A 16,657-nucleotide genomic window follows, 5' to 3' on the forward strand; every position below is an offset into this window, starting at 1 on the left:
TGGTCAGAAGAATAGAAGGAACAAGGCGAAGAGGAAGACCAGCAACATGATGGCTTGGTACTATCAAGATGACCGTGGAGAAGACCCTGGTGGACCCATCTAGGCTTGCACAAGATCGATCTTCCTACAGAGCGTTCATCCATCAAGTCGCCATGGCTCCAGATCCTACGATGAGCTTTCGGGGAGTTTCTAATGCAAGGCTATGGGGAAAATCTGCACAGAAAACTCTTTGTGTGAACACAGCCTGAATGAAACAAACATGGCAGCAATATGTATTACTGTATCTGCCCTGATAAATCTGCCCCGCTCACACCCCAGCGCTCATTTCATGCACACATTTATTGAAAATGACCATAACGTACGTACGAGGCAGTTTTTTTTTTCTCTTACTGATATCATATAGTCATTCTTAATTGTCCAATGAAAGAAAACGTGGCACAAACTGCAACAGAAAACGCTTAGCGTGAATTAAACCCTGTAATAAAAAAAAACCTGGAGTGATATTACACACTCGCACTGATGCTGAGGTGACACATTCCCCGCATGATCTCACACAGAAGAGCACACGCGTGAAAATTAGCCTGGAAATAAAGAGCTGTTATCTATTCTGAAAATACACATCTAGCCCCCCTCATGCCACCTCCAACATGGCGCTAGGACCCTGACAGTGAATCAACCAATCACTGGTAACTTCCTATGCCGGTATTCGCCAATCAGCGTTGCTCTCTTTGTTAGCTTTAAAATGCATCCCCCGCCTTTAGCCAATCAGCGTCTGTCTGAGGGAGGTGGGCGGAGCTGAGCTGCCTGGCTTAGTGCAGGTCCAAGTTAGGTGGCCTCGCTGGGCTGCGCTGCTGCTGCTGCAGGGTTGTTGGCTGTTGTGTTGCAGCACTCACAGGAAGGACTGGAGTCGGGGACAAGAACGGGAACAGGACATGCAGATGTCTCTCCTGCTGTCTCAGGCTGTCCCCAGCAGCACGTCTGGCAGTATGGAGCCCCAGGTAAGTGGTGCAAAATCACATTCCTCTGCACAGAGCTGGGAGTCCTGAGAAGGGGAACAGACAGACAACATGGCACTGTGCCTCCAGGCTGGGGATAGTGGGAGGACTGGGGATAGTGGGGGGACTGGGAATAGTGGGGGACATGCATTTGTTGCATGTTATCAGCCACATAATGTATTGCCTTACATCATGCAACTTCCAGCATGGTAGTGCCGGGGCGGTGATAATAATAATCTTTATTTTTATATAGCGCTAACATATTCCGCAGCGCTTTACACACATTATCGTCGCTGTCCCCGTTGGGGCTCACAATCTAAATTCCCTATCAGTATGTCTTTGGTGATCACCTCTGTCTCCGCACTGGTGGCCGCAGTTAGAAATTACACCTCTAAGTTGCACTCCATTAAAAATAAATAAAATCGCAGTGCATGTTGGGTCGATCGCTACCGCGGAGCGTCTTTGCGCCATTGTTACCGTGTTGCGCTGTCGGCTGGAAATTGTGATATTTGATCTCACCCGCGAGTATCTTGCTTTATAGCCGCCACTAGTATGATGTTCATCATGGTGATTCGGTCATGTTTCGTGGTCATTTACGTTGCTCTACAGCAGATAATAATAATAATATTTTTCTCTAGCACCAACATATTCTGCAGCACTCTACAGTTAAGCTGGGAAATGTACAGATAATACAAAGTAACACATAGTTCACCAGTTACAGGAGGAGTGAGGGTCCTGCTCGCACCGTAGGTAGAACGTGCTCGTCATGTCCAGTCCGGCCATCATTTATAATAGAACGTGCTCGTCATGTCCGGTCCGGCCATCGTTAGAATAGGTAGAACGTGCTCGTCATGTCCGGTCCGGCCATCATTTATAATAGGTAGAACGTGCTCGTCATGTCCGGTCCGGCCATCGTTAGAATAGGTAGAACGTGCTCGTCATGTCCGGTCTGCCCATCATTTATAATAGGTAGAATTTGCTCGTCATGTCCGGTCTGCCCATCATTTATAATAGGTAGAACGTGCTCGTCATGTACGGTCCGGCCATCATTTATGATAGGTAGAACGTGCTCGTCATGTCCGGTCTGCCCATCATTCATAATAGGTAGAATTTGCTCGTCATGTCCGGTCTGCCCATCATTTATAATAGGTAGAACGTGCTCGTCATGTACGGTCCGGCCATCATTTATGATAGGTAGAATGTGCTCGTCATGTACGGTCCGACCATCATTTATAATAGGTAGAATTTGCTCGTCATGTATGGTCCGGCCATCATTTATAATAGGTAGAACGTGCTCGTCATGTCCGGTCCGGCCATCATTAGAATGGGTAGAACGTGCTCGTCATGTCCGGTCCGGCCATCATTAGAATAGAACGTGCTCGTCATGTCCGGTCCGGCCATCATTAGAATGGGTAGAACGTGCTCGTCATGTCCGGTCCGGCCATCATTAGAATAGAACGTGCTCGTCATGTCCGGTCCGGCCATCATTAGAATAGGTAGAACGTGCTCGTCATGTACGGTCCGGCCATCGTTATTAATAGTTAGAACGTGCTCGTCATGTACGGTCCGACCATCATTTATAATAGGTAGAATTTGCTCGTCATGTACGGTCCGACCATCATTTATAATAGGTAGAATTTGCTCGTCATGTATGGTCCGGCCATCATTTATAATAGGTAGAACGTGCTCGTCATGTCCGGTCCGGCCATCATTAGAATAGATAGAACGTGCTCGTCATGTCCGGTCCGGCCATCATTAGAATAGAACGTGCTCGTCATGTCCGGTCCGGCCATCATTAGAATAGGTAGAACGTGCTCGTCATGTACGGTCCGGCCATCGTTAGAAGAGATAGAACGTGCTCGTCATGTTCGGTCCGGCCATCATTAGAATAGGTAGAACGTGCTCATCGTACGGTCCGGCCATTAGTATAATAGGTAGAATGTGCTCGTCATGTACGGTCCGGGCATTATTAGAATAGGTAGAATGTGCTCGTCATGTACGGTCCGGGCATCATTATTAATATGTAGAATGTGCTCGTCATGTACAGTCCGATCATCATTATTAATATGTAGAATGTGCTCGTCATGTATAGTCCGATCATCATTAGAATAGGTGGAATGCGCTTGTCATATATGGTCCGGCCATCGTTATTAATAGGTAGAACGTGCTCGTCATGTAAGGTCCGTCCATCATTAGAATAGGTAGAACGTGCTCGTCATGTACTGTCCGATCATCATTATTAATATGTAGAATGTGCTCGTCATGTATAGTCCGATCATCATTAGAATAGGTGGAATGTGCTCATCGTACGGTCCAGCCATCGTTATTAATAGTTAGAACGTGCTCGTCATGTATGGTCCGGCCATCATTAGAATAGGTAGAACGTGCTCGTCATGTAGGGTCCGGCCATTAGTATAATGGGTAGAATGTGCTCGTCATGTACTGTCGGATCATCATTAGAGAAGGTTGAACGTGCTCGTCATGTAGGGTAAGGCCATCACTATAATAGGTAGAACGTGCTCGTCATGTTCGGTCCGGCCATCATTAGAATAGGTAGAACGTGCTCGTCATGTACGGTCCGGCCATCGTTAGTATAGATAGAACGTGCTCGTCATGTTCGGTCCGGCCATCATTAGAATAAGTAGAACGTGCTCGTCATGTACGGTCCGGCCATCGTTAGTATAGATAGAACGTGCTCGTCATGTACGGTCCGGCCATCGTTAGAATAGGTAGAACGTGCTCGTCATGTTCGGTCCGGCCATCGTTAGAATAGGTAGAACGTGCTCGTCATGTTCGGTCCGGCCATCATTAGAATAGGTAGAACGTGCTCGTCATGTACGGTCCGATCATCATTAGAATAGGTGGAACGTGCTCATCGTACGGTCCGGCCATCGTTATCAGTAGGTAGAATGTGCTTGTCATGTATGGTCCAGCCATCGTTGGAATAGGTAGAATGTGCTCGTCATGTACGGTCTGGCCATCGTTATTAATAGGTAGAATGTGCTCGTCATGTACGGTCTGGCCATCGTTATTAATAGGTAGAATGTGCTCGTCATGTACGGTCTAGCCATCGTTATTAATAGGTAGAATGTGCTCGTCATGTACGGTCTGGCCATCGTTATTAATAGGTAGAACGTGCTCGTCATGTACGGTCCGATCATCATTAGAATAGGTGGAACGTGCTCATCGTACGGTCCGGCCATCGTTATCAGTAGGTAGAATGTGCTTGTCATTTACGGTCTGGCCAATGTCATAATAGGACATTTCATATAAATCTGCATGAGCCGGTCATCAGCCAGTATCTGTCTGTACAGTTACCAACATGGAGGACGTGGAGACAGATCAACGTCGTTGCATAGGTGGCACCAATAACACTGTCTTTGTTTTTATACAGGCTATTCAATTGATGTACCAGTTTTATGTAAATAAAGATATGGAGGGTGTATCCAGGGCTAAATTTTTGGGACAATAATTAAAAAAAACTAACAAATCAGGCAGGTAGTTGGTAACTACCTGCCTGTTCTACCTGGCGCCAGCACAGAGAGGTCATTGACCGCTTCGGCCAGCGATTCTACATGAACAGAGCAGCTCTTCCAGGCTGCACTGTCGACAGGGCGTGACTGCAGATGTTATGCTGATTGACAGCCGACATCCTACAGTGCGGGCAGCCGGCTGTCAATCGGCGTGATGTCGGTAGTCACACCCTGTCAGCAAAGTGGAAGAGAAGCCGCTGAATCAGTTGCAGGAGCGGTCTGTGACCAATCTGTACCAAGCAGAGATCGTCGCTGGGCAAACAGGCAGGTAGTTCGCAACTATCTGCCTATTAGTTATTAGGCCAATAGTAAAAAAATGAAAGTCCCAGATAACGCCTTTGAGAGGTTTTCCCACTATTCAATGTGACTATCGGACCAGATCCCCTCACCTATCTGGAGAATAGGGAGCCTGTGATTGTAGGAAAAAATGGCTCTTGTGCAGAAGGCGGCAAGGGCAGGTCGGATGTGCGCTTCTTTCTCCATTAAAATCCGTTAGGTTGGGGCAACTTGGAGCGCCAAGTAGATCGCTCTGCTTCAGATCCCTGAATATAGCTGCCAAATCGCAAGTGAATGGGGCTGCAATGCGACTAGTGACCACGACAAGCACATTGCAAACACTTGGAACCATTTTGTTTTCTGTTTTTTTTTTGTTTTTTGTTTTTTTGTTTGCTTTTTGTAATTTTCTTCTCACATTGTGACCCCATTCACATGGATTGTGCTGCAGGATAGCGGAAGTATTCAGCGACTTGTGTCGCGGCAAAATGTCACTAGCCCCAGCCTTAGTTTACATTCACAGACCGGTCTCTGGTTCCCTGTTCCGCTTTTAACAGTCTCGTAGGCAGATATGAAGTTTGGGTCAGGAGTCCGGCTGGCAGTCAGTGTATCATGACAGCGGCACACACACGTTATTCCGGCTTTATAGAGGAAGCCAAGACATTGCCAGTGTCACTTGTGGTGCATCTGAATGGGATACACCTTCTCAAGAAAATTCAGCAGTAATATGAAAAGCTGTGTGAGTGATATGTGCATATGTTGCGGGTTTTGCTGTGACTTTCACTTTGCTCTTTGAAAGAGACAAAATCCGCCTGAAAATCCACAGCCTAATAAGCTGCAGATTTAAAGGGCTTCTCTGTTATTAGAATGCCAGCGTGAAGAAAGTAAGAAGAAATACTACTTAATTTCTCCCGGAATCTGCTCCAGTGCTGTTGTTACGATGACCTCTGCCGGACTGGAAGCGATGACTCCCTGACCACCAGTTGCCCGACCCTGCACCTCATCAGAGGTTGTCACTGGCAGTGAAAAGGTTACAGTCGGCACGGTGGGTGAATGATGGTGATAGGATGGATATCCTGACAGTTACCGTACATTCGAAAGACCATGGCCCCCCCATCCGAAACGTGCCGTGGTCTTTCAACCGCGGGGACTCGAACATATTTTTCGAGCACGCCGAAGACCCTCTTAGCGGAGGCTGTCGAAGTAGCAGCACTGGAGCAAAATGCAGATTCCTGGTGGTAAATATGGCTGCTTTTTTCACAGTGTGTTTTTTTTTTCCTTCTATTGATAGTCGGAAGCCTCAATGTTCTGATCTGACAAATCCCTATGACTTCTTGTATTCAAGTCCCGCCAGGTGATTATTTTCTGGTGATTATTTTCGTCACATCTGCTGAGATTGCAGAAAGTGGATTTTGACTGCAGTGTGAACAAAATCTAAAGGGACATAAATAAATGGAAATGTGAACATTGCTTGGCTATCGCTGCATGGCTGTGTTCCCATGATGAGTTTTTGGTAAGTTTTTTTACGCTGCGTATTTTCGGAAAAAAAAAATGCAAGTAGCCTATTTTACTTGATGGGTGCAGAAAATCTGCATCATCAAAAGCTCGTTGTGCGAATGGAGCCCTGGAGGAAAGGTCTCACAAATTTCACATCCAAAATGGGCATTATACAAGCAGAGGGTGCCCATTACACTGGTCAACGCAATTTTTCTGGCAAAAGGTTTTAAAACATATTTTAAGTCAATTTTGGCTGGAGACTACACAGGTGCAGCATAACCGATGAGGCAGCCACTCTCATCGGTTATGCTGCACCTGTGCAGTCTCCATCTTAAAGGGAACCTGTCACCCCGTTTTTTCAGTAGGAGATAAAAATACCGTTAAATAGGGCCTGAGCTGTGCTTTACAATAGGGTATTTTTTGTCCCCTGATTCCCTACCTATGCTGCCGAAATACCTTACAAAAGTCGCCTTTTTCGCCTGTCAATCAGGCTGGTCAGGTCGGATGGGCGTGGTCACAGCGCTGTTTCTCCCCCACATCTTGCTTATGTTCCCGTTGGTGGCGTAGTGCTTCTTGCATGCGCAAGTGCCGAATGCACTGCGCAGCTGTAGAAAAAGAGCGCGCTCGCCGCTATTCAGCGGTTTCTCGGTGGGCGCGGCCATCTTCCTGAGGCCGCGCGTGCGCAGATGGAGTCTCCTGCTTCCCGAGATTACTCGGCTTCAGGAAAATGGCCGCCGCGATGTCCATCTGCGCACGCGCGGCATTCCGCGGCCATTTTCCTGAAGCCCCGGGAAGCAGGAGACTCCATCTGCGCACGCGCGGCCTCGGGAAGATGGCCGCGCCCACCGAGAAACCGCTGAATAGCGGCGAGCGCGCTCTTTTTCTACAGCTGCGCAGTGCATTCGGCACTTGCGCATGCGAGAAGCACTACGCCACCAACGGGAACATAAGAAAGATGTGGGGGAGAAACCGCGCTGTGACCACGCCCATCCGACCTGACCAGCCTGATTGACAGGCGAAAAAGGCGACTTTTGTAAGGTATTTCGGCAGCATAGGTAGGGAATCAGGGGACAAAAAATACCCTATTGTAAAGCACAGCTCAGGCCCTATTTAACGGTATTTTTATCTCCTACTGAAAAAACGGGGTGACAGGTTCCCTTTAACCACATGGGTCCACTGCATCCTGATAGTGCATTTGTTTAGAGGCCTAGGCAGGTAAGCATGTCTGCCTCGTTTTGCTGTTTTTTCTAATTTTTGGAGGATCTCTGAATCCTCTACTTGTGCTCTTGCTGTTTAGTGATTACGAATATGAACTCCGTTTTTGGCTATTACACCAGGATTTCGAGATTTTAGATGAAAATTACTCCTAATGTTTTATGACAATAACACATGATTTTCGGGACTACATTTTGTATATTTTTAATCAAGGAATAACAAAGATTACAAAGTCTATGTACAGCAAATCAAATATACTTACATAATTACACTACAAAATATAAAAACACATACACATGGCACACAGATAAATGGCAGTAAATTGAACTTTCTTTTCTTGGCTGATCTGTGATGTACAGCTTCTGGGTTGTCTCTCATCAAGCTCCAGCAATAGTCAGCCATCATGTGTGAGTCCCACCCGCCTTGATACCGTTCTTCCATTGTTTTAATGTCCTGATGAAAACGCCTCCCTTGTTCCTCGCTCACATCCCCAAGGTTCTCTGGAAAAAAAAAAGTCCAAATGGCTGTGTAAATAGTGACTCTTATTCCACATCCAAGATTTCGCAGACTCATTAGTAGCTCTTCCACAATCTCTTCATAGTTGTCTGCTTTCTTATTCCCTAGAAAATTCTGCATCACATTACAAAATGCATTCCAAGCTCTTTCTTCTGTCTCATTCATTGATGTGATAAAATTTTGGTCTCTCATAAGTGTTCTTATTTGAGGTCCATCAAATATTCCAGCCTTTTTCTTCTCTTCACTAAGACCAGGAAAAGTTGAACATATATAGGTAAAGCATTCTCCACTGTGATTGAGCGCTTTGACGAACTGCTTCATCAATCCAAGTTTTATGTTTAAGGGAGGAAAGACAATGTCCTTCCTATCCACTAGGATCATGGATGACATTCTTATCGCCAGATGCCAAACTCTGTCGCTGAGTCCATTCAGTTTTCACCTAATGCTCTGCTGTAGCTCTACTGTCCCAGTGAACAGAAAACAAGGGTGTTATCATAACAAATGGGAATTATGCATGTTCAAAGAAAACAAAGAAATTCTCACATTTATTGGGAGACTAAATGAAAACTAAATTTACCTTAGTGAACCGTATAAACTGGCACTTTTCATACACTACTTATATTTATCATGGAATTCATGAAAATGGGCTATATACCTATAGCGCAAAAACGTGATGTGATAGAGAAATTATAAGATCAGATTTGAATTCAGCATCCTCAAATTAGTCTAAAACTGTTCTTAAAGTCCATGCCAGAAAACTTTTTTTTTTTTTCGGGTAGACCAGTGGTTATTATGGGGCTTGTCTTGGTTCAGTCTGGCGCCGTTTTAAGGACAGAAGAATAAGTGCAGCATAGATATATATATATATATATAATCTTCTGTTTTTTAAAACCAGCTCCAAACAGTTCTGCAATAGATTCATTTTACACAAGAATTTTGTTTCTGTTCCTGTAAATGGAACAACTAAACGGAATGTGAACAGAGCCTGACACAAAAATGGAAACCCCCTTCTGTATGTTGCGTTCTTGCAGTTTTGCTTTCTTTCTTACAGACTGTTAATATGATACGTGACACTTCAATGACTTTGAGTAAAATAATATGTGGAGGTCACATCCTGAGCGCTGACCAGTGCCAGTATCCTGCGTCAGCCCGTCCTGGCACTGTGTGATATGACTTGTTTGGTTATAATAGAGCTGTTTATTTTACAGCGCGTTTCTCTAGACATTTTTGTAAATGATGTTTGAAACCCAATGTGTGGTGTGTACCAGGCGGGGGTAACACGTGACTTGCATACACCTCAGCCCCTATAAGCTTTGGGGCGTAAATCAATCCAATACATCAGCAGAAAAGTCCTCCCTGTTATTCTGTACGGTTTAACTAATGGCTGTTCGGTTATCGCTTCCAGTTGTGGATATTTCTTTTTATTGGTAATTTTGCCATTTACTGTTGTCACATTTCCGTAAGGCTACGAAAAAGTACAGATATTATGGGCTCGGTAGTACTGCGGCACATTATACGGTGTGATCAGCCCATACTGTACCTTCATGAAGTTTGTTTCATAGGATACAAATTTTCTGCTGTTGATCCGTTGTACATTTTAATGTAAATTTGCCACGAATGCTGAATTTTGTCTTGAATGTTGATTTGCTTCTGATTTCACCCATGCACCTTATAAGGGATTTTATCACTTCAAGTGATAAAATCCACAGCGTAAATTGACATATTTCATATATTCCGCAAATACGGATGGGAAATCCACAGAATATTCTCCACTCGTGGCTATGCCCTAAATGTGAGTAAAAAACAAACAAACCCCAAACCATAATATGGAGTTACCTATATGAACTTGTGTTCCTTCCTGGAGCAACACTCCGTAAAAACTGGTCTGGACTTGGCTCAGGGGGGCCCTGACAGTAGACTTCATTGATATTTTAACATTTATCAATGAAAGAGTTCAGTCAGACGGCCATCTATATCGGACTGAGATTGAACTGGCCGGCGGCTCTCCCCACCTACCCCGGTGTCTGTAGCTTCATATATTTCTATGAAGCTTTCACGCTTGGCACCGGAGAGCAGCCGGCCAGTCAAAGCATTGCAATCTCTGCCAAGAAAATCAAAAATCCTATGAAGGCCCTAACTAAATTGCGATTTTAGTGGCCAATGAGGCCTGTCCGGTAGCATTAAGGGATATCTGCTGTCGCCAGTTTCATGACTGTAATAAACGCTGATCCAGTATGCTCGAGTTCATTTTTATAATAAATCAAATCGCCAATCGCTCATTTTGCTCCTTCGAGTATTTGCCGGCACGTTTATAGTGATGATTATCGGAACGTCTTTGAGGGTTTATAGGGTATGTGCACATGATGTCTTTCTGATGCAGGTACCCGCTTTTGTTTTTGAAGTAAGAGACACTTCAGGAAAATGCCAGCGGTGTTTTTCATTACAGTTACTGTATAATGAAAAATTATGACAGATATTTGTGTCTGACCTATGCACATAACCCTTTTCAGTCTTTAGTAAATGTAAAGGTTTTTTTTTTGTTTTTTTTTTTTAATCACCCTGAGAGCGACCTTGCGGGTTCCTCTCTGCATTTATAACATACTAGATGGTGGTCCGACTCTAACGCATCGGGTATTCTAGAATATGTATGTAGTTTTATTTATGAAAATTTAAGAATAATGCCACGAATACACAGGATCTTCCAGGTAAAATAGCGACCAATCAGCGAAGCGTGGTTCAAATCCTGCATCAATTCGCGGCCAGACTGCGCCTGTCGCTGATTGGTCGCGCCAACCGCCTGCGACCAATCAGCGACGCTGGATTTCCATTACAGACAAACAGACAGAATTAGACGATTATATAGTAGATTATGGAGGCATTACCCAGACCCCTGGGTTTTTGTCTGTTAGAAAATCCACAGGCTTGTATCCACTACCCATGGATGGCTACCCATCCACTCCAGAATCCAGTACAAAACTACTACCCTCATCCACAAAGCACTCCATGGCTCAGCACCACCCTACATCTCCTGTTTGGTCTCAGTCTACCACCCTACCCGTGCCCTCCGCTCCGCTAATGACCTCAGGTTAGCATCCTCAATAATCAGAACCTCCCACTCCCGTCTCCAAGACTTTACACGTGCTGCGCTGATTCTTTGGAATGCACTACCTAGGTTAATACGATTAATCCCCATTCCCCACAGTTTTAAGCGTGCCCTAAAAACTCATTTGTTCAGACTGGCCTACCGCCTCAATGCATTAACCTAACGATCCCTGTGTGTGTGTTTTTTTTTTTTTTTTAAAAAAGGCCAATCAGGTTCCTCGCATCATGTTCTCATTCACTTTATGCAGTTAATAGCCCTCTGTGTCTGTACTGCTACATACTTAGGCAGTTAACTGGTTCATGCAGCTTTACATGAACACCCGAGCCTTACACTATGGCCGGTCCGAATAACTAAAGCAATTGTTACCATCCACCTCTCGTGTCTCCCCTTTTCCTCATAGTCTGTAAGCTTGCGAGCAGGGCCCTCATTCCTCCTGGTATCTGTTTTGAACTGTGATTTCTGTTATGCTGTAATGTCTATTGTCTGTACAAGTCCCCTCTATAATTTGTAAAGCGCTGCGGAATATGTTGGCGCTATATAAATAAAAATTATTATTATATTATTATTATCCTTTTATCTAGACAATCCTCTGTGAGCTAATTATAGGCTACAGAGGAGCTATATTTGGGTAGCCCGACACCTTTACCATCAGTCTCATTGACCGTAGCCCCATTCACAGTCTCACATGCACGATACCCACTTCATACACATAAGGGAACAGGGACCCTGGGCAGGAATCGAGGACCCTCGGCAGGGATCTCGGCGATCAGACCCTCAGTAATCGTACATTTATCACTGTAGATGAATGTGTAGCGGCTGTATGAGGCTTTGCCACTTACAGTGTGTCATGACTCCGTCAACCTACAGATCAGCGGAGATGCCGTCAGTCGGGCTACCACCAGTCTACTACTGATGACCTATCCTAACCTACGGACACTAAAATCTCTTGTTAAAAAATGCCTGAAAAATATTTAGAATTGAGTCCTCAGTGGTTGATACCTTTTAATAGCTAACTGAAAAGATGGTAACCATCTTTTCCGTTAGCCATTAAAAGGTATCAACCACTGAGGACTCTCAATTCTAAATATTTTTCTATCTACTGGCTAACACGGTATATATCTTTCCGGTAAAAAATGCCTGTCCTGCAAACTTCTTTTTTACATACCGTATGTTTGAAAGCAGACAGACAAACTTCCCTGAAAGATGCCTTTGACCCTCAGTTTATTAGCTGGGGATCTATAGGTTCTCCAAGGTCTTTGGATAGCACATGCATTAATAGGCTTTCCTAATCTCTGGTTTCTCATTACATAGATCTCTGTGGTGGGAAAGGCAGGAAAATCTGGGTGTGGGGCTGACAAAACCCAAAGAATGATGGAATTGTAAACAGGCAGCCTTATTTTATTGGCATGGGGGTGGAGATAAGGCGACATTGATGGATGCCCTTCTTTTGTAACTTTTGAGAAGAGGTCATTTGGTCAAAGTAAAGGCAGCATTGTGGAGGCAGGTATGGTAGGATGAGAGAAGACAAACAAATATGCAATGGTTGGGGGGCTGTGGATGCAAGTTTTATATATGGGCCTGTTCTTCCAAACTGGTATTTTGAGGGCTGTTTGTCAGTACACCAGTAATGGACATGGGTGCAGCACCCTGACAATAGCCACAAAACTGCAAATATCAGTATGGACAAAACTGGGCAAAAAATATGAGGTGCTAGAAGGTCTACATGATGGAGACATGATGCCCTTACAAAATACGTCTATGTTAAAAAGGATGACTGTCACCCTGCCCCGTGCCATAAGTGACATTGCAAAACCTATAACGTCATTAAAACATGACGGGTTTCCACACCAAAAACCAGAAAACTTCATGAGGGACTGATAAGTCAGATTGTTTTATATTTACTAGTGTTCAGGACAAGGAATTAACAATGATAGCATCCTCATGTCGATATATTACTAGCACACAATTGAGCGACAATGTGAGCTGCCATTGTGCGGTACATGGTGTTGGGATCTAAGTAAACAGGTTTTGGTAGTAGGAACCAGCTATTTAATGTGTGTGGGCTTGTGCTGACTCTTCCTATTGGCAGACTTCAAGAAAGAAGAGGTTGGAGGCATTGGATTTATTTTGTGACTTTTTTTTTTTTTTTTACCGCAACGGACAATGGTTAGTCGTTTTGGTTGAAACTGACTATTTGGAAATTCGGGGGAAGCATCATAGCTCAATGAACCATAACAGGGAAAAAAATCACTGTGTAAATTAGAGTTTAGAAATCAAATCTATTCAGCTTCTACTGTAAAATGCACAAAAAGTGTGAAAAAGTCTGGAGTCTGCTCTCCAAACTCCCTACCCTCATTTCCCAAATTGTTTTTAAAAAATTAGTTATGCACAGAATGTTCATTGGCCTATAATTATTATAATTATTATTAATTGTTATAGCGCCATTTATTGCATGGCGCTTTACATGTAAGGAGGGGTATACATAATAAAAACAAGTACAATAATCTTAAACAATACAAGTCATAACTGGTACCGGAGGAGAGAGGACCCTGCACGCGAGGGCTCACAATCTACAAGGGATGGGTGAGGATACAGTAGGCGAGGATAGAGCTGGTCATGCAGCGGTTTGGTCGATCAGTGGTTACTGCAGGTTATAGGCTTGTCAGAAGAGGTGGGTCTTCAGGTTCCTTTTGAAGGTTTCGATGGTAGGTGAGAGTCTGATATGTTCGGGTAGAGGGTTCCAGAGTAGGGGTGATGCGCGGGAGAAATCTTGTATACGATTGTGGGAAGAGGAGATAAGAGGGGAGTAGAGAAGGAGGTCTTGTGAGGATCGGAGGTTGCGTGTAGGTAAGTACGGGAGACGAGGTCACAGATGTATGGAGGAGACAGGTTGTGGATGGCTTTGTACATCATGGTTAGGGTTTTGTACTGGAGTCTCTGGGCAATGGGGAGCCAGTGAAGGGATTGACAGAGGGTAGAAGCTAGGGAATAGCGGGGGGACAGGTGGATTAGTAGGGCAGCAGAGTTTAGAATAGATTGGAGGGGTGCAAGAGTGTTAGAGGGGAGGCCACAGAGCAGGAGGTTACAGTAGTCAAGGCGAGAGATGATGAGGGCATGGACTAGGGTTTTTGCAGATTCTTGGTTGAGGAATGAACGGATTCGTGAAATATTTTTGAGTTGAAGGCGGCAGGAAGTGGAAAGGGCTTGGATATGTGGTTTGAAGGAGAGATCAGCATCTAGGATTACCCCGAGGCAGCGAGCTTGTGAGACTGGGGAGAGTGGGCAGCCATTTACTGTAATGGATAGATGTGTTGGAGGGGTCACGTGAGATGGGGGAAAGATGATGAATTCTGTTTTGTCCATGTTAAGTTTCAGAAATCTAGCGGAGAAGAAGGATAAAATGGTGGACAGACATTGAGGGATTCTGGTTAGTAGGGAGGTGATATCTGGTCCAGAGATGTAGATCTGTGTGTCATCAGCATAGAGATGATACTGAAAGCCATGAGATTCTATGAGCTGTCCCAGGCCAAAGGTTTAAATGGAGAAGAACAGGGGCCCTAGGACTGAACCTTGTGGGACTCCGACAGATAGGGGGCGAGGTGAGGAGGTGGTGTGTGAGTGGGAGACGCTGAATGTCCGGTCTGTTAGGTATGATGAGATCCAGGATAGGGCCAAATCTGTGATGCCAAGGGATGAGACGGTCTGTAATAATAGGGAATGGTCCACTGTGTCAAAGGCAGCCGACAGGTCCAGGAGGAGGAGGACAGAGTAGTGTCGCTTGCTATTGGCGGTTAAGAGGTCATTGGTGACCTTAGTTAGGGCAGTTTCAGTGGAGTGGTGTGACCGGAAGCCAGATTGTAAGCAGTCAAAGAGGGAGCAAGAAGAGAGATGGGAGGACAGTTCAAGGTAGAAGTGTTGTTCCAGTAGCTTGGAGGCATAGGGGAGAAGTGATATAGGGCGAGAGAGGGCTTTTTGAGGATAGGTGTGATGGAGGCATGTTTAAAGCTTGAGGGGAAAACACCAGTTGTTAGTGATAGGTTGAAGAGATGTGTTAGGGTTGGGATGAAGACTGTGGTGAGATTTGGGATGAAGTGGGATGGGATCGGGTCAAGTGCACAGGTGGTGAGATGTTATCTTGAGAGTAGAGTGGAGAGTCGATCTTCTGTAATGGTGGAGAAGTTGGTTTTGGAGGTGGAGGGCTGGGAAGTCGGGAGGAAGGGCTCTGGGGGTTGTTGACCAAAACTGTCTCTGATGTTGTCTATAAGCCAGTAAACGCCTGCTGAGTAGCTTGCATGTAGCCAATCATTGGTTAATTAACAGCCTTGATCACTGTCTCAAGGGGTCCATAATCAGTGCAAGACCCTTGTGGTGGCAGCTTTTCTTGTCTATAAAATAATGGGTTAGTTAGCTGAAATCCAATTGCCTGATTCTTATTTTCCTAGATATCTGCCATCATGGGGAGAGTCACGTGCCCAATACATGTTAGATAGTCGTCCAGTCCAGCATAAATCAGAGGGCTGGATATGAAAATATATGCGTGTGTGTAATGCCAGATACACATACATTTGGGCAACGTGTTTGTGTCACGTTTTGAGCTTTCTTCTGAAGTCCTGAAAAATGGTCGCCCACACTTTTGTTCTTGCATGAAGAAAAAATAATTGGACTCTGCAAAAACCAAGGGCAAATGGAACACAAAGTGACTGTCCACCTCATTGTAGTGAACAGCTCCAGACGTGTTCCCCGAAATTCCGTTGCTTCAGATGGAAGCCTCAACGCAGCCTCAAACGTGTGTCCCAAAAGGTAACATGAAGCCGGCCGAATGTGTATGGTCCACTCTAAAGGTTACCTTGACCTTTTCCCTGTTTGAAATTTCTCCTTGCCGTGTTGCGCTCTCCCTTCCCCTTGCACAACCTAATTTCGAGATGTGATCTGAACAATAGAAGAAGTGGACTTTGTATATAGCTTTTTGTATATGGCCGATGTGAGCCCCGCAACCTGATCCTGCTAGTTCGTAGTTTGTGGCATAGAGATAGCTTGTTGTGGTTTTGCTTAAGGCTTATTTACTTATTCTCTTTTTTTGCTCGGCTCGTGTTTACACAGAAGATTATCCGGCAGCCCGTGTACGCCCTGCAACTATGGGATCAATTCACAGCGGACTCCATACCGGGGCTGCTTGTTCACACCCAGTATGAGCGGCCTTTAGCTTATATCCAGAGCTTTCTCCCAGTATATATTGCAGTTGGATTCCGTTTTTGCTGTTCATGGATGTCCGCCAATAGCAGCTACTATAGCTCTGGGAAATCTGTGTATTCGTGCAGCGATCAGCAGAGGAGGATAGATCTCTGCTTGGATGGATAAATTTGCTTCTGGAGTGTGGCGAAGCTAGGTGACAACTCTTGATCCATAGTGGTCACTGTATTAGTTGTCACAATCACTTTCAATTTTATATTAGTTATTTTGGAAAATCATTCCAGCATTTAATTTTCTCCCCAACTATATTCTAGCTCTACTTTGCTGGATTTTCC

General features: G+C 44.8%; 1 protein-coding gene across 1 annotated transcript in view; it reads left to right on the top strand.

The window, feature by feature from the left end:
* Positions 1-790: 790 nt before the first annotated feature.
* Positions 791-16,657, top strand: part of WBP1L (WW domain binding protein 1 like) — a 64,295-nt gene continuing 48,428 nt past the window's right edge. Inside the window, exon 1 of the mRNA XM_069753717.1 lies at positions 791-998. Within this exon, the coding sequence (XP_069609818.1) occupies positions 933-998 (66 nt within the window). The 5' untranslated portion in view covers positions 791-932. The remainder of the gene's footprint in view (positions 999-16,657) is intronic.

The sequence above is a fragment of the Ranitomeya imitator genome, chromosome 2, assembly GCF_032444005.1.
Source record: "Ranitomeya imitator isolate aRanImi1 chromosome 2, aRanImi1.pri, whole genome shotgun sequence".
Taxonomy (NCBI): domain Eukaryota; kingdom Metazoa; phylum Chordata; class Amphibia; order Anura; family Dendrobatidae; genus Ranitomeya; species Ranitomeya imitator.